Raw genomic sequence first — 14,898 nt, forward strand, 5'->3', positions numbered from 1 at the left:
GTGAAATGTCTATCATCTTTTTGGGCCACTTACTTAACCTCTTACTCTTAATTATACCCAGCTCCTAAGGCCATGAGACTTTATGTAGAGGGTTTGCAAAGGGGCTGCCATATAATGAGGGCTTAAAGATGACAGCTTTTAGTATTGTCGTACTCGTTGTCACTTTAGCCCCCTAGGAATACACTGGAGTTGGGGCCCAGCTGCCCTCCCTCCTCAGGGGAGGGTGAAGGATGAGCTCCACTGGCACAAGAGTCCACATGTTCTAGATGTTCTGCTGAACAATTCCACACGATCTCATTTCATACCCACCAGAACCTTTTGATGAAGCATGACCTCCATATTTCTAGGGATGAAACCTTGAGGTCCAAGATATTCAGTACCTTCTCCAAAGTCGCCTAGTTGAAAGTGGTGGGAACTAAGATGTGAACTCACAGCTGACGCTAAAGCAAATGCCACAGGCAGGAGCTGGTGGGGACAAGCGCCAGGCACACGGCCTGCACGGGGAGACTGCAGGCTCAGTCCAGCTGTGTAGACGGCCCCACGACTGTTGAACAACTCAACTGGAGTAAGCTGCTTATCCCCTTCAGGCCTCAGCATCTTCTATAAAGTGAGAAAAAGAATAGTTCCTCCCTCGGAGGGCACCTGTCTGGATCCGATGTGGTGCCTGGCCCACTACAAGCAGGCAGCTTCCTCCTTTGTGTCTGGGCTGCGGCCAGCCCCCCACCAAGGCCACTTGGCTCTTCTTTGCCCTGAGCTTTGGCCCATCCTAGAACACAATCTCCTGACCCTGACCCTGACCCTAGGGGCCGGGCTGGAGCAGGGTGTCATTACAGCTCTCAGGGCCTGGCCCCTTATTTCCTCTCATCCCTACTTCTTGCCTTTAGGCAGTACTCTCCCGAAGCTGGAGCACCTGGAGAGGGCCTCGAGTTCTCTAGAATGATGACTTAAGATAAAGCATAAGAAAAGCAGGGTAGTAAAAAATAAAGCTTTATTGAAGCAGCTAAGCTTAGCAGCACTGAATAACACACTTTCAATGGTATACCTCTGAAGCAAGAGTTAAATGTAACAGTCTAATATGTGCATTTCTGATTAACTGTGATAATTCTAAGTCATTCACTTCTTTTCCATTTACCAATTCAAAGAGAAAAGCTCTTGTCATGTTTTGTACCTCTCACCTCCTTGACTTGGCAACAAACTGACCCTGCCTCGGGCTCCAGCTGGAGGACCCCAGGTGAAGGGGTCATCAGCTGAAGGTCTCCAGACCTCCCTATGGAGCTGGGGCTCTGACTGGAGTCCCAGCCTCTCTCTCCTGTAACCGTGTGCATCTGGTTTCCAGCATCAACCACCCCTTCAGAGCACCTTCTAACCCGAGACAGGAGGGGAAACTAGTGCTGCTTGGTCTGAACAGACTTAAGGAGGTTTTATCACAAGGACCCGAAGACTGACTGAGCCCACCCCTGCACTGCACAGTGCCCCTCATCCGAGGGCTCCGGTCACAGAGAGAAGGGCAGACCGAGGCTGCCTTAGTCCTTCTTGCCTCCTGGGACTGGGCTTCTTGTGAGGAGCTTCCCTGAGCTGGAGGGGGTCAGTGAGGTCACTGTGCGGGAGTCCAGCTTCACTCTGTCCAGGAGGGTCTTCTTGAGGGCAGCTGGGGAGATCTTTTCTTGGTCGGCCATGGACTGCAGCTCTCTGCAGACAAAGCCCCAAGAGGTTGAAGGAGGAGCCAGAGCTGCACGAGGCTTCCCCATCCACTTAACCCCCAACCCTTGCTGACTTGGTACCAGCCAAACTTAGAACCCCAAACCAAAAACTCCCCTAAGCTTCCTAGAAGTGCTATTTAACTAATTAGGGGTTACTACATAGATGTAGAGCTTTAAGTGTTATCTGTGATCAGATGGGGAGAGAGAGTGTGCAAAAATCACAGGACTGGAGGTCAAAGACTTGAGGTCGAATCCTGCCTCCATCACTTACTAGCTGTTTGACCTTGGGAAAGCTGTATCTCTAAGCCTCAACTTCCTCATCTGTAAATCAAGCTAACCCCAGCTATCAGAACTGTGTGAGAATTAAATGAAGGCCTACAAACCCTTAGCTAACAAAGTCTAATAAATCGTGGTTATTAACAAGAGCACAGACTCCAGCCCTGGTAATAGGACCAAAGATGGCAGATTCTGCAAGACGGTGTGCAGCCCATACTGGGGCTGGCTGAGAGTAGAGAGCCTGGGCAGAGAAGGAGAGAGACCCACCGTGTCTGGATGCAGGAGGCCTCAACTGCGTTGATGAGCAGGGAGCGGAAGCCCCCACTCTCTAGGACGTGCAGGGCGTGGATGGTGGCCCCCCCAGGGGAGCAGACATTGTCCTTGAGCTGGCCCGGATGCTGCTCTGAGTCCAGCAGCATCTTGGCAGCCCCCTAGGGCAGGAAGGAAGTATTAGAGCAGAAAACTGCTGGTGCCCCTTGAGATGAGCTTCTCCACACCCACCGCTCCTCCCCAATCCTTATCCCAACTTCCCCACCAAGCCCTGCCCCGGCCCAGTGACCCCTAAGAACCCCATCCCCACACTGTGGTCCAGAACACGCAGGCGGAAGATACTGACCAGCAAGGCCTGGGCCCCCAGTCGGACAGCCAGGCGCCTGGGCAGGCCCATCTTCACCCCACCATCGGCCAACGCGTCCAGGGCCATGAACGCCTGTGGAGACACTCACTGAGCCCTGGGGCAGCAGGCACTCAGGGGCACGCCCTAGGGTCTACTTCTCCTGATGACTGGAAGTAGCTCCAAGGGTTGACCTCCTCCACCAGCCTGCCTTGCCCAAGACCCCCCCAGCCCAGGCCTGCCTGCCAGCCCATCTTGCGCCCCTGGGTCCCCGGAAGGCTGCGTAAGTATATGAGGGCCTCACATAGGCAGGCCCACTGCCGCTGAGCCCCGTGACGGCGTCAATCAGGTCCTCCTCCACCTCAGTGCAGAAGCCCACACTGCTCATGAGTTGCTCCAGGAGCTGCCCATCCTCCACCAGGGCGTGGGTGCCCGTGGCATACACTGTCGCGCCCTCTCGCACCAACACGGGCGTGTTGGTCATGCAGCGGATCACCTTGGGGGCCGGCTGGAATGCCATCAGCTTCTGGGGTTAAGGTAGAGGGCCGAGTGAATTGCCAGTCCCACTAGCACCCACCCCTCCTCCCCTCACACAGGACTGCCAGGGTCGAGATGGGCACCTTCTCGACAGAGCTGATGGTGACACCTGCCGCGCAGGACACCACAATGTGCCTGGCCTGAACGTCGGCCCCGATCTCGTCCAGGATGAAGGGGATGATGTGTGGCTTCACGGCTAGGAACAGGACGTCACTGTGCCTCACTGTCTCCTTATTACTGCGGGTCAGGTTCACACCCATCTTCTGCGGGAGGAGACCACTGGGCTCACGGTGTGCAGCAGCCTCACTAGGCCCAGGGCCTCCCAAGGAGCAGCTGAACCCCCCGACAAGCCTGGAATTCCCTGCCCCAGCCCCTCAGGGTCTGCCCCTACCGCCAATGGAACAAAGTTTTCCAATGTTGCTACCGGGCAAGTGAGCATAGGTGCTGGACGCGGACAAGCTTCCCCATGGCAACCAGGAAATAGCTGTCCCCCATCCCCACCACTTCTCTGGCACCCAAGGCACCTCTCTGCCAGGTAAGAAGTCTCCATGGCTGGAAAGTGGCAAAGGGAAAGGTGAAATGCTAGTAGTGCCCAATGGTCGGAAGCGAGGCCGTATCCCAACTCCAGACACTTGTTCATCAGCGTGCGGCCTCTGTGTGGTCCAGGGGTGGGCTGGAGGACACCCATCTCTCTAAGACTCCACACAGAAGCAGGGCCCTCCAGTGCTGGTAACATCAGCCGTCCCCGGCACAGACACCGCCTGTCGCCCGCCTCATTAGACGTCCCCTCCCACACTGCTCAGGTTTGGGGAGAAGACTTGGGATATTCTTTTTTTATACAGAGGAGCAACTAACCTGCCAGGTTCCTTCCCAACACGCTCTTTTACGCCTCAGAATAATTCAGCTAAGTGGCTACTGTGATCTCCATTTTATAAATGAGGAAACTGAGTCTCAGAGTAGCCGAGTACCATAAGGCCACTTAGCCAGTGGATGAAGAAAAGTGAGTATTTTATTGGATACCTACTATGTGTCAGGTGCTTTCCATACATAAAACCTCAACTAACCTTCTAACCACCCCAGTACCTGGATTGGAACCCAAGTCTGTCTGTCTGGGTGCTCCCACCACCCTGAGCTGCACCATGGAAGGTGGAAGATTATGATGCTCCTGGTGGGTAGGTCAGCGCCGACCATGGACCAGCACAGGGGCTCAGCTCATCAGGCCATCCTTCTCCTGGGCCTTCACCCTCTTCCCCAGTTACCCCCCTGCCCCACCTACCCTAAGCGCGGACACTGTGGGCAGGTCCATGTCCGGGGAGCTGGCTATTATCTTGTGAGCCGACAGGATGCCTGCAGAAGACAGGGCGTTTCAACTGGGGATCATGGCCCACCCGGTTCCCATGCTTCCCCTGGGAAAGCAGAGTCAAAACCCACGACGTTCTGACCGTTGTGGAGAGGGCTGCTAGTGTCCTTCTCCCCGCTCAATCCCTTATGCGGGCATGACTCTCTTGCTGCGAGTTTCCTCTCCCCCAGCAGACACAAATTCCCCTTTCTTCATTCATTCACGTTCGTGGGGTGGAGGGCGGTTCACAGGGTAGGCTAGGGACCGTCCGCACATCCGCCTCCCGCCTCCAGGCACTTACCTGCGGCCGTGAAGCCCCGCGCCAGGGCACAGGCCAGCTGGCCAGCGCCGATGAAGCCCACGCTCATGGTTCCAGGCTCTGCGTCTGCCGGGCCGCCGCAGAAGTCGGCTCACAGGTGCCCTAAAAGAAGAGTGGAGAACGGAGGGCCCAGCGGGCGCAGAGCCCCAGAGCCGAATTCCGTGAGCTGCCCGCAGCTTCCGGGCCGGATCCCGCCACTCCTCCTCACTCACACTCACCGACTGCGCCGCAGGGGCCCAAGTGTCCCCGCCCCTCCAGGGCGACCAATCCGCGGCCGGGACGAGGCCGTGTGCCCGCCTCCTGCACACGGGATTGGCGGGTGGAATCTCGGACGCGGCGCGCGAAGCCGGGATTTCCGCCTCGTGTGGGCCCCAGCCCTGCGGGCCCGGGATCCCAGCCATTGGAAGACGCCTGGGGCTCAGGGTAGAGGCCGGGTAGAGGTCTGGCTAATGTTATTCCTGGTGCTGGCCGTGAGTCGCACCTCGAGGGCTAGAGGAGTTCTCCAGGTTGCTGATTTGAGGGGACGAATGTGACGACGCTCTTGGCGGGGCTTCAGTCAGGAGCTTGGGGACCTGTGGGCTCCGAGCCAGGCGCCTCGGTGCGCCCGGGGATTATCCGGGTTGGAGCTGGGAGGCCCCCGGCTGCCGCCCGCTCCCTCCCGGCCCGCGCAGGGAGGCGGCGGGGGAGCCGCGGTTACTCACTTGAACTTCCGTGGTTAACGCGATTGGTCTTATTAACTAGATTGCGAATAGGGTCAGTTCCTCTGTTTAGGAAATAATGGGCTCCTTAGAGCCTGACTAAAGTAACCCCGACCACCGCCACTTGCTTTAAAACCCTCCACAAATGTGATGTTTACTTTTTCATCAGTAGTAAATATAAGTACTACGGGGAACAGGTGACAGAGGAAGAAGATGGCGTCTCAAGAGGAAGGCGTCTCAGAACAGCAGGAGAGACCGTTGGTTCCCCACCGCCTCTCTCAGTCTTTCTACAGGCCTTTCCGTATAATCCACACCCCACCCCCAGCAGTGGGCTGCTTTCTGCAATGTTCCTCAAGTTGATCACGTCCAGGAGGACAAGTCCCTGGTTCTTGAGTTTCTGGACCCTTAAAAGTGAGGACCAGGGACTTCCCTGGTGTTGCAGTGGTTAAGAATCCCCCTGACAATGCAGGGGACACCGGTTGGATCCCTGGTCTGGGAAGATCCCACATGCCCACATCCCGTGGAGCAGCTAAGCCGGTGTGCCACAACTATTGAAGCCGCGCGCCTAGAGCCCGCGGGCCACGACTACTGAGCCCACGTGCCACAACTACTGAAGCCACAGCAATGAGAAGCCCGTGCACCGCAATGAAGAGTAGCCCTCCCCCCGCTTCCTTTGGCAGCAAGGAAGACCCAACGCAGCCAAAAATTAATTAATTTTAAAAATGTGAGGACCAAATATTTACTATGAAGCAAAATTACATTTCTAGGGCTTCCCTGGTGGCGCAGTGGTTGAGAACCTGCCTGCCGATGCAGGGGACAAGGGTTCGAGCCCTGGTCTGGGAAGATCCCACATGCCACGGAGCAACTAGGCCCGTGAGCCACAGCTACTGAGCCTGCGCGTCTGGAGCCTGTGCTCCGCAACAAGAGAGGCCGCGACAGTGAGAGGCCCGCGCACCGCGATGAAGAGTGGCCCCTCTTGCCACAACTGGAGAAAGCCCTCGCACAGAAACGAAGACCCAACACAGCCAAGAATGAATAAATAAATAAATAATAATTAAAAAAAAAAAGTGCGTTGTCCGAGGTGGACCTTTTAAAAAAAAAAAAAAAAAATTACATTTCTATAACTTTCTCTGATTAGGAAAGTAATACATGTATATTGAGAAAAAATTTAGAAAATACAAAAAAAGTAAAAGTCAAAATCACCCATAGCCATACTTCCTAAGGATCATTTTCTGCAGACATTTTTTGGTGTGTTTCCTTACACGTTATTTTGTATGCATACATACCTTTTCCATCATTGGAAATAAATGATATACATGTGGTTTTGAAATTTCTATACTAGATATATAATAAATATTTTCCAATGTCACTGAAAAGTTATTCAAAACAAGATTTTAGTGACTACTTAGCGTTCCATTAAATGGATGCACTGTACTAATTTAGCCATGCTCTCAAAGATCAGCATTAGGTTTATTAATTCATTCAATATATATTTATTGAGCCAGTTTCTGGGGATCCAGCCACGAACAAAACAGACAAAAGTCCTTATCTTCATAAAACCTATATCAATTTTTAAAATTATTGTTCATACTACTGTGAGAATGTCTTTGCCTAACTCTTTGACTATTTCCTTAGCCTGGATCCCTAAAAGTGCGATCTCGTGGTTCAGTGTGTAGAAGCCTTAAATGCTTCCCATAGTGGCCATGTTGCAGCCCAGCCTAGTTGTCACCAGCATGGGCTCTGACACCAGAAACCCTACAGCTCAAACTAGCTGAAGGAAGAGGGGGACTTCTGACACAGCCCTTAGGAAAGGTGCCGAGGAGCACACTAACAGAAGGAGCATCTACACCATGAGGACCTTGGGGACGGGAACCAGAACTCCCTAACGGTGCCTGTGCTTCTGAGGGATGCTCGGCTTCCCCATGGTCCACTGGGAGGCTGCAGGGCCCCCTGGCTGTCTGGCTCTGGCCTGCAGTACAAAAGGTTGTGCGCCGAGTGTGTGTGTGCACGTGAGTGTGTGTGTGTGTGTGTGTGTGTTGGAGTGGGGTGAGGTGTAGGAGACACCAGTATCTCACACCTGTCAGTCCCCTTACACACATCCATCCCTTACCTGGTTGCCTTGGTAACTCCTGCCTCAGCTTCCAGGAGTGGAGGTGAAACATGAGGAGGACTGGAGAGCCTGGGAAAGGAGGCCGAGTCGGTGGCCCCCAGTGCTGGCTTGATTCCCAGCCAGGGCAGGCCACGTAAGACAGGGAGCAGCCAAAGCACTTGGTCCTCCTGACTAAGCTTGAACATGTGAACTCCTGACCAGAAACTGGCTATTTTTTGTGGTACTTTGTGATCTTTTTTTCACCTCCAAAGTTTAAAGTTTATGCGTACGAAGTTTTAAATATATTTTTTAATTGTAGGCAATCCCGTTTCATTTTCTTGTAATGACCTTGCTGACTCTAAAGGCTCATTTCGTCTGTGCAGCGGCCCCTGCTGTGGCTCCCATGGCCATTACGTTTGATGCCTGTGAAGTTCCTTTGGGTACAAGTGTTGGATGGATGAGATGAGATGAGATGAGACGAGACGAGACGAGACGAGACGAGAAGACCCGTCCTCCCCACCCAGCCACTTAGGATATACCCTCAGGAAGCCTGGTGCTGCCATCCTGCCATGGACATATACTCTCCTTCTCTGGCACCTGTCTTCTTGGGTGCCTACTCTATCACTTTACTCCATCTGAACAGACAGAGAAGTCCAGAAAGAAAACGGGGAGTTCACTAAGCTTCCAGGACTGACCACCTCACTCCTTTCCTCTGATCCTCTCATCCACCAGTCAGATGGGTTCGGCTGTTCCTGCCCTTCCTCCCTTCTCACCCCCCACCCCACGGTCCTGTCCCCTCTTCACCTCCAGCTGTCCCAACAAAGTGGACAGTGCTTCATTTCTGCCTTCACTTGTCCAGGGTCTTCACTCTCAAGGCTTCAGGGCATCCTTCCTGGTCTGTTTCCGGATAGCAGGCTTATCTTCCTAAGAATGGAGATGATCCAGGGAAGGAGGCGAATCCTGAGCTGCTCCCAGCCAGTCAAACGGCAGGTCCCCTGGACTCCTAGTCCTTCCTGATATAGGAATCTCCAGGGAGTCACACTTTGCATGCATTTTTCCCTTGTTGTTGTTGCTCTTATACCAATAATCCATGTTTATATTGTAGAACAATTAGAAATTAGATCAAATGGAAAAATAAACACTGCCTGTAATCCTACCACCTAAAGAGAATCAATGTGACTCTTTTGGAATATGACTCTACACCTCTTTTTCATATGCGGTAAGGCACACCTTAACCTTGATTTTTTTTTTTTTTTGGCCATGCCACGCGGCTTGCGGGATCGGGCTTTTTCCCCGACCAGGGATCGAACCTGGGGCCCTTGGCAGTGAGAGCGCTGAGTCCTGACCACTGGACCGCCAGGGAATTCCCTTAACCTTGATTTTTAAAAACAGGTACGTACTGATGTTGTATGTAAACAGGTCAGGTTGTGTATGAACAGGAGATTCAAAAACCGAAACAATTTTGTTTTAGGATGGTGGGATTATGGGTGGTTTTCAATTCATTCAAAATTATCTTTAATGTTGTTCCTTTATCTATTCAGTGGAAAAAAATTGTAATTACAGCTCACTTCTAATGGGATTTGGTTCACTGTCCGTATTAGTTTTCTGCTGCTGCCATAAGAGTTCACCACAAAGTTAGCAGCTTAAAACAAAACGGATTTGTTATCTCACATTCTGTGGGTCAGAGATCTGAGTGGACCCAACTGGCTTCTGTGCACCAAATCAAGGTGTCAGCTGATCTGGGTTCTTACCTGGAGGTTCTGGGGGGAAATCGACATCCAGTCTCGTTCAGATTGTTGGAAGAATTTGGTTCCATGTGGCTGTAGGACTGAGGTCCCTTTTCCTTGCTGGCTGTCAGCTGGGAGTCATTCTCACCTTCTAGAAGTTACTCACGTTCCCTGGCTCATGGTCCTTTTCATCTTCAAACCGGCAATGGCAGATTGAGTCCTTCTCAAGCTTTGAATCTCTTTGACCTCCCCTTCTGCCTCATCTCTCCTGCCTCCAGTTGGAGAGAGTTCTCTGCTTTCATGTGATTAGATTGGGTGCACCTGCATAATCCAAACCAATCTCCCTATTTTAAGGTGTGTAAACTTAATTACATTTGCGAAGTCCCTTTGCCATGTAACAGAACATAGTCACAGTTTCTAAGGATTGGGGGGCATGGACGTATTTGGGGAGAACATTTTGTCTACCACATTGTCTCCCTGTGCGGATGAGCACATCCTTACATTTTGAAACGAAGCCGATCTCCTAGATATTTTTAGCTTGCATGGGATGATGTGAGCAGGCCCATCCTTGCCACTGATTGCATGGGACTGGTTGGGAGTCCACAGACCTTTTAGAGCCACAGATACATCACTGAGAAGCTGGTAGAATTCTTTAGATGATTTTGATATCCTTCTTGTAGAGAAAGCGACTGTATGCGCTGGTACTCACAACATGCCAAGTGGCAGTTCTTCATTTTGATGTCTTAGAGAGGTAAAATAGCCATTTAAAAGTCAGAGACAAATCTTCTCTCCCCATCTCCAACAATATTCTTGCCAAGTCCTCAAGTCCTGGCTGTCCATAGACTAGCTCCTTTTCCCCTTTGCTATTCACTTGCTATTAATTAGCTTTGTACGCCAAAAGAGAAAATCCATGAACTTCAATAAGTCAGGCATAAGGAAACCCCGCTGAGCGGGAAAGGTAAATGTAGGGGAGTTGCCAGATGTGGCAGCTTCCAAATGACATGTTAATTAATGCCTGTGTCATCAGCAGAGCATGGGGCATGCTGATCTCTACCCCATAGATTTGCATTGCCTCAGCCTTGATTTCTTCATCTGAAAAATGGGAATAATAATACCTACCTCAAGGAGTAGTTGCAAGAATTAAGTCATATAATATATATGAGGTTGCCTAGCATAGCTCCCAGGTTCAGAGTGAATGCTCAGTAAACATTCGCTTGCCTGCCCTGTCCCCAGAACCACTATTGCAAAGGTTGAAGTGCTTTCTAAGGAGATGGCATATGTGAGTGATTGTTTACAATACTATTTTTGGAATGAGAGTTGGAGGGATATAAATATTACAAATGAAAGCAGAATCTAAACCGTTATTACAGTCTTCAGCGCCACCTAGGGGTTGGAGGACCTTGGTCACGCCGATTCTTCAGATCTTTATGTCGCTCTCATTCCCCATTATTGCTCCCTCTCTCCTACGTAAAGGACACTAGAAATTAAATACAGAGACACAGAGTGAAACATCACTTTTATTTCAGCAGATTATCTACATTCGATTGTTTTCTTTTTGCTAAGTTACAAAAAACAAACACGTAAATACATGTGGGTTCTGGTGATAAGTTCTCTAAAACAGTGGGGGAAATAACCTAAATATGCACAGGCAATGCTCTGTCTCTGGAGGAGCAGAGGAGTGGGTGAGGTTAGGGCTGTCTGATCCCCAGGGCAATGAAGTCCGAGAGCTGAATCCCAAATCCTCCTTTTTAAAAGGAAATGGTGGCCCAAAGGCTTCTGCATTTGTTTGAGGCCACAGTTTATGGCCCTATTAGATCCAGAAACCAGGTGTCCTGATACCCTGTCCACTGCCCCTAGCCTAAAGCCCTTCATCCTCCCTTCTAGCACTCTCTCAGGGGACTGGGGACCCAAGTATATGTACAAAAGCCTAGAGTGGATCAACATTTTGGTGAATGGGGGTTCTTTTTAGACCTCCTCCCCACCTAGGGGAAACAGAGGGATTTTTTGTTTTGTTTTAATTCATCACATAATAGAGTAAATCAGTCTATTTTCCCACTTCTCATTGTAGGGTCTGTTGTCCCATACTCGGTTGAGAATCTGCTAGAGAACAGAAGCTCCTAGCTGACAATCTGTCCATGCTCAGCTATATCCTTTAACAAGTAGGCTGGGATTTCCTTCTACAGCTCTGCAATCGGGTTGCATTAATTACTCATGTAAGTGCTTAGGGTGGGTGACGGACAGGAGAGCAAGAAATGGAAGAACACACGAGAAAGGTAAAATAGGGGCACTCAATTGGGGCAGGGGTAACTTGCTAAGTAGAAAATTAAGACCTATGTTAAGACCTGCTTTATGCATGTGTCTAGTCAGAGGCCTCCATGGCTGCACCCCACACCTACGGCTTCAGCTTCCTTGGTACAGGCGCCCCATCCGAGGCACAGCTGCACTTCTGCACCCTCATGTTGGGCAAGCTGACCACCTGGGTCCTGGGCTTGCCTCCCTCCGGGATGCTGACAATCATGGGCAGCGAGGTCGTCTCTGAGGCGATGCACTGTCTCGGCCCCAGAAATGGCCACTTGAAGGTCAGGGGCTCTGGAGGCTGCTGGCAGGTGCCCACACACTCATAGGCCAGGAAGCCTGGGGGCTCCAGGACCCAGTTCTCAGCCCACTTCATCCCCTGCAGGTCCATGTACACCTCCCGGCGGCAGCAGCGGGTGCCCTCGGTCACTGGTGCCTTAGGATCACAGTTTCCCTGAGCTCTGTGGGGGAAGGAGAGGCAGAGTCAGAGGTCAGCTGGGAGGGCAGAGGTCAGGGGGCTCAGGGCAGGGCTTAGTGGGGCATCTGGAGGGAGATTTATGATTCATCTCTCATATTAAAAAGGAACTGGTTATTTGTGATAAGTGGTGAATGAATAAACATATCCAAATATAAATTATAAATCAGTTACTGTTTACTAAAGGTTTCCTATTATGCTAGGCACTGAACTAAGTACTTTACATATATTATCTCAGATGATACCTGCATTTCATCCTCAGATGAACCTTGAAGAGGTTCCAGTATTATGCCTATTACACATGAGGACACAGAGACCCAAAGGTGTTAACTGACATGCCAGAGTTCCTGCAGCAGTAGACGGCAAAGCTACATGGACCCAGGCTGTATGATTCCAAAGGCCTGTTATTAATCACTCTACTGCACAGCTCCATCCACTCCAAATAGCTAACTTGTCCCAAGAAGAAAGAATTCACTAATGCCAGAGGAAAGCTGTTCAACCTTAGTAACCGCTAATGCTAATATTTTTCAAAGAATTAATCAGGGAAAAAGGTAGAATGAAAACAGATAATTACAATAATGTATATGTATCAATGACAACATAAAGCTCGTTGAAAATATCTGAAGTTTTTTGGTTTTTGGTTTTCGGTTTTTGGTTTTGTTTGGATTTTTTTGCCAGTCGGTTGGCTTGCGGGATCTTAGCTCCCCGACCAGGGACTGAACCTGCCACCCCCCCCTGCCCCGCTCCCCCTCAGTGAAAGCGAGGAGTTCTAACCACTGGGATGCCAGGGAATTCCCTGAAGATATTTTCAATAAAATATTTGAATAATAAAAATTTCTACCATTAGAAACTCTTAACATGTAGTGGGGAATCAGTTGCATCCTGGGGCTATCTGCATCTGCCCCCCAGCTGGACCCCGCCGCGGTGGGCGTGGACCACCCAGTCTACTAGAGTCCTGGCCCTGCACCTACCCGTAATCCCTGAGGTCCAGGGTGTGCAGCTCCAGCTGGGGCTCCCGCTGCCCGGCGCCCGATGGCCCCTGCGAGGCGAAGCGGACCAGCCTGTGGGCGCTGGAGGCCAGCGGGCCCAGGTGCTCCCGCTGCACCGTCACCTGCAGCAGCAGCGGCTGCCGGGGCCGGCGCAGCTGCTGCCAGAAGTTCACGGCATCCGTCACGTCCAAGGCCTTCCAGCCGCTCTCGTGGACGGACACCAGCCTGCGACACCACACGGAGACACAGGCCCGCGCTGAGGGGTGGGACTGGGACGGCTGGGGTGGCCCCGGGGCGGGAGGGGGTCCTCTCCCCCCTCCCCCCTCCCCCCCCCTCCGGGCCCGGCCGGGACCGCACCGCCCCTCCTCCCCCAGGCCACCCTTCCTCCCGCGCCGGGCCCAGCCCCCCTCCTCATCCCCGCCCCACACCCCAGCCGCCACCTCCCCACCTGGAGTCGATGAGGGAGGTGCGGTTGGAACCATCGTCGCGGACGTGCAGCCACTGGACGGTGACCCGGGCGCGGTCGCTGCGCGGGAAGAGCCGCTCGTGGCTGCGGAGCGCGGCCTTGGGGACCGGCTCCTGGAAGAGGCGCAGCACGGCCTGCACCAGCTCGCTGTGGGGCGGCAGCCGCTGCTCCATGTCGAACACCAGCAGGTGCGAGGAGACCTCGGACACCAGGAACCTGCCGGCCACCTCTGGGGACACGAGCGGGTTCAGCGGGGCCCCTCCGGGCACCAGGGGAGCTCTGAGGGCGGCAGGGCCACTGAGGCGGTGGCGAGGCGGGGAGAGACCAGCCCCTGTTCTGTCTCCCTGGGCCAAGCCCAGTTACCTGAAAATCCTCCTATAGGTCTGGGCATTGTTTGTAACAATCTCCGCCCGCCCAGCGGGAAGGCTGGCAGTGCCGACAGGGCTACCTCAGCTGAGATGCTGAAGATCAGAATCCTCACCTGGGGACACCTGGCCTTGGGTCTAGCTCTGGCCACTGAGGAGGTGAGTCCAGGCCCAGGGAGGTAAGAGGTTGAATAGGACTCAGGATGGCTGCATCCCTGACAGCTGAATAGCTCGGCGTTACGCTACAGTGTTGTCCCTACACCTTTTCATCCACAATAACGCACTTTAATATTCACAGCGCTGGGAGATGGGTCAGCTACAGTCACACCAGTGCTCCGGAGGAACAAACAGAGAAGCAAAAAGATGATTCTAAAACCATTTGCTCAAGGTCAGGCTACTAGTGGCAATGTGAAAATGGTACCCCCGAAGCCCTGACTACGCCGCTCCCTGAGACTTGCGCCAGGGCTCTCGGCCACACCCACACGCTCCCATTGGCTCTGCTTTCTCTTCTCCATCCTCATCTTCTCTGATGCCTTAGCTTTGGTCCAGCTCCTCCTGGCCCCGAGGGGTGGGGCCCTCAGTGCAGACAGAGACCAGGGGCCCGGGCCCAGCCTTCCTCACAGTCCGTGGTCCCTCCCCATCGCCCTGTGGACCCTGCGCCCCCAGACCGCCTCCCCAGAGCAGGCCCTCCCCCCCCACCACGAGGACCAGGCTGCAGCAGGGAGGGAGGGCCTCACCTCGGAAGTTCTGGCTGAACCTCTTCCCCCGGGAGCGGGCCCCGTGACTGCGCTGCAGCAGGGCCACGTACTGGGCCCTCACGTGCGCGGGGATGACCAGCCTCTCCACATCGGCCCCGTCCAGGACGGGAGCCTCGCTGAGGCGCAGCTGCCGCAGCAGGCTGCCCAGGACCCGCTCCTCGGTCAGGGCCGCCCCGGGGCCGGCCAGGGGCAGCGTCCAGAGCGCCCAGCAGAGCCAGAGGGGCCGCATGGTGCTGCTCGGGAGAGGGAGGG

At 53.1% G+C, this 14,898-nt stretch overlaps 2 protein-coding genes across 3 annotated transcripts; both read right to left on the reverse strand.

Moving 5' to 3' along the window:
* Positions 1-971: 971 nt before the first annotated feature.
* Positions 972-5,009, reverse strand: PYCR2 (pyrroline-5-carboxylate reductase 2). 2 transcript variants are annotated; one of them, XM_082397485.1, is made up of 7 exons: positions 4,767-5,009; positions 4,403-4,473; positions 3,210-3,389; positions 2,894-3,115; positions 2,593-2,685; positions 2,244-2,407; positions 972-1,689 (listed from the first exon to the last, which is right to left on the reverse strand). In XM_082397485.1, the coding sequence occupies exons 1-7, from the start codon at positions 4,831-4,833 to the stop codon at positions 1,524-1,526; spliced, it is 963 nt and encodes a 320-aa protein (XP_082253611.1). In that variant the 5' UTR covers positions 4,834-5,009; the 3' UTR covers positions 972-1,523. The 2 variants fall into 2 exon arrangements, with proteins under 2 accessions (XP_082253611.1, XP_082253612.1); XM_082397486.1 differs by lacking the exon at positions 4,403-4,473 and having other exon boundaries at positions 1,384-1,689; positions 4,767-4,994.
* A 1,585-nt stretch (positions 5,010-6,594) lies between these two features.
* LEFTY2 (left-right determination factor 2) lies at positions 6,595-14,898 on the reverse strand. The gene is made up of 4 exons (XM_082398947.1): positions 14,626-14,898; positions 13,506-13,752; positions 13,040-13,282; positions 6,595-12,054 (listed from the first exon to the last, which is right to left on the reverse strand). The coding sequence occupies exons 1-4, from the start codon at positions 14,873-14,875 to the stop codon at positions 11,691-11,693; spliced, it is 1,104 nt and encodes a 367-aa protein (XP_082255073.1). The 5' UTR covers positions 14,876-14,898; the 3' UTR covers positions 6,595-11,690.

Source organism: Balaenoptera borealis (genome assembly GCF_965194805.1).
Source record: "Balaenoptera borealis genome assembly, chromosome: 1".
Taxonomy (NCBI): domain Eukaryota; kingdom Metazoa; phylum Chordata; class Mammalia; order Artiodactyla; family Balaenopteridae; genus Balaenoptera; species Balaenoptera borealis.

Bases quoted from the DNA above. Each gene is read 5' to 3' on its own strand.
- PYCR2 (XM_082397485.1), bottom strand. From the start codon at position 4,833: ATGAGCGTGGGCTTCATCGGCGCTGGCCAGCTGGCCTGTGCCCTGGCG. The intron at 3,116-3,209 runs GTGCCCATCTCG...CCTTAACCCCAG, and splicing joins CCATCAGCTCTGTCGAGAAG to AAGCTGATGGCATTCCAGCC. The intron at 2,408-2,592 runs GTCAGTATCTTC...TTCCTGCCCTAG, and splicing joins TGGGGGCCCAGGCCTTGCTG to GGGGCTGCCAAGATGCTGCT.
- LEFTY2 (XM_082398947.1), bottom strand. From the start codon at position 14,875: ATGCGGCCCCTCTGGCTCTGCTGGGCGCTCTGGACGCTGCCCCTGGCC. The intron at 13,283-13,505 runs GTGGGGAGGTGG...GTGGTGTCGCAG, and splicing joins ACCTCCCTCATCGACTCCAG to GCTGGTGTCCGTCCACGAGA. The intron at 12,055-13,039 runs GTAGGTGCAGGG...CTTCCCCCACAG, and splicing joins CTGGACCTCAGGGATTACGG to AGCTCAGGGAAACTGTGATC.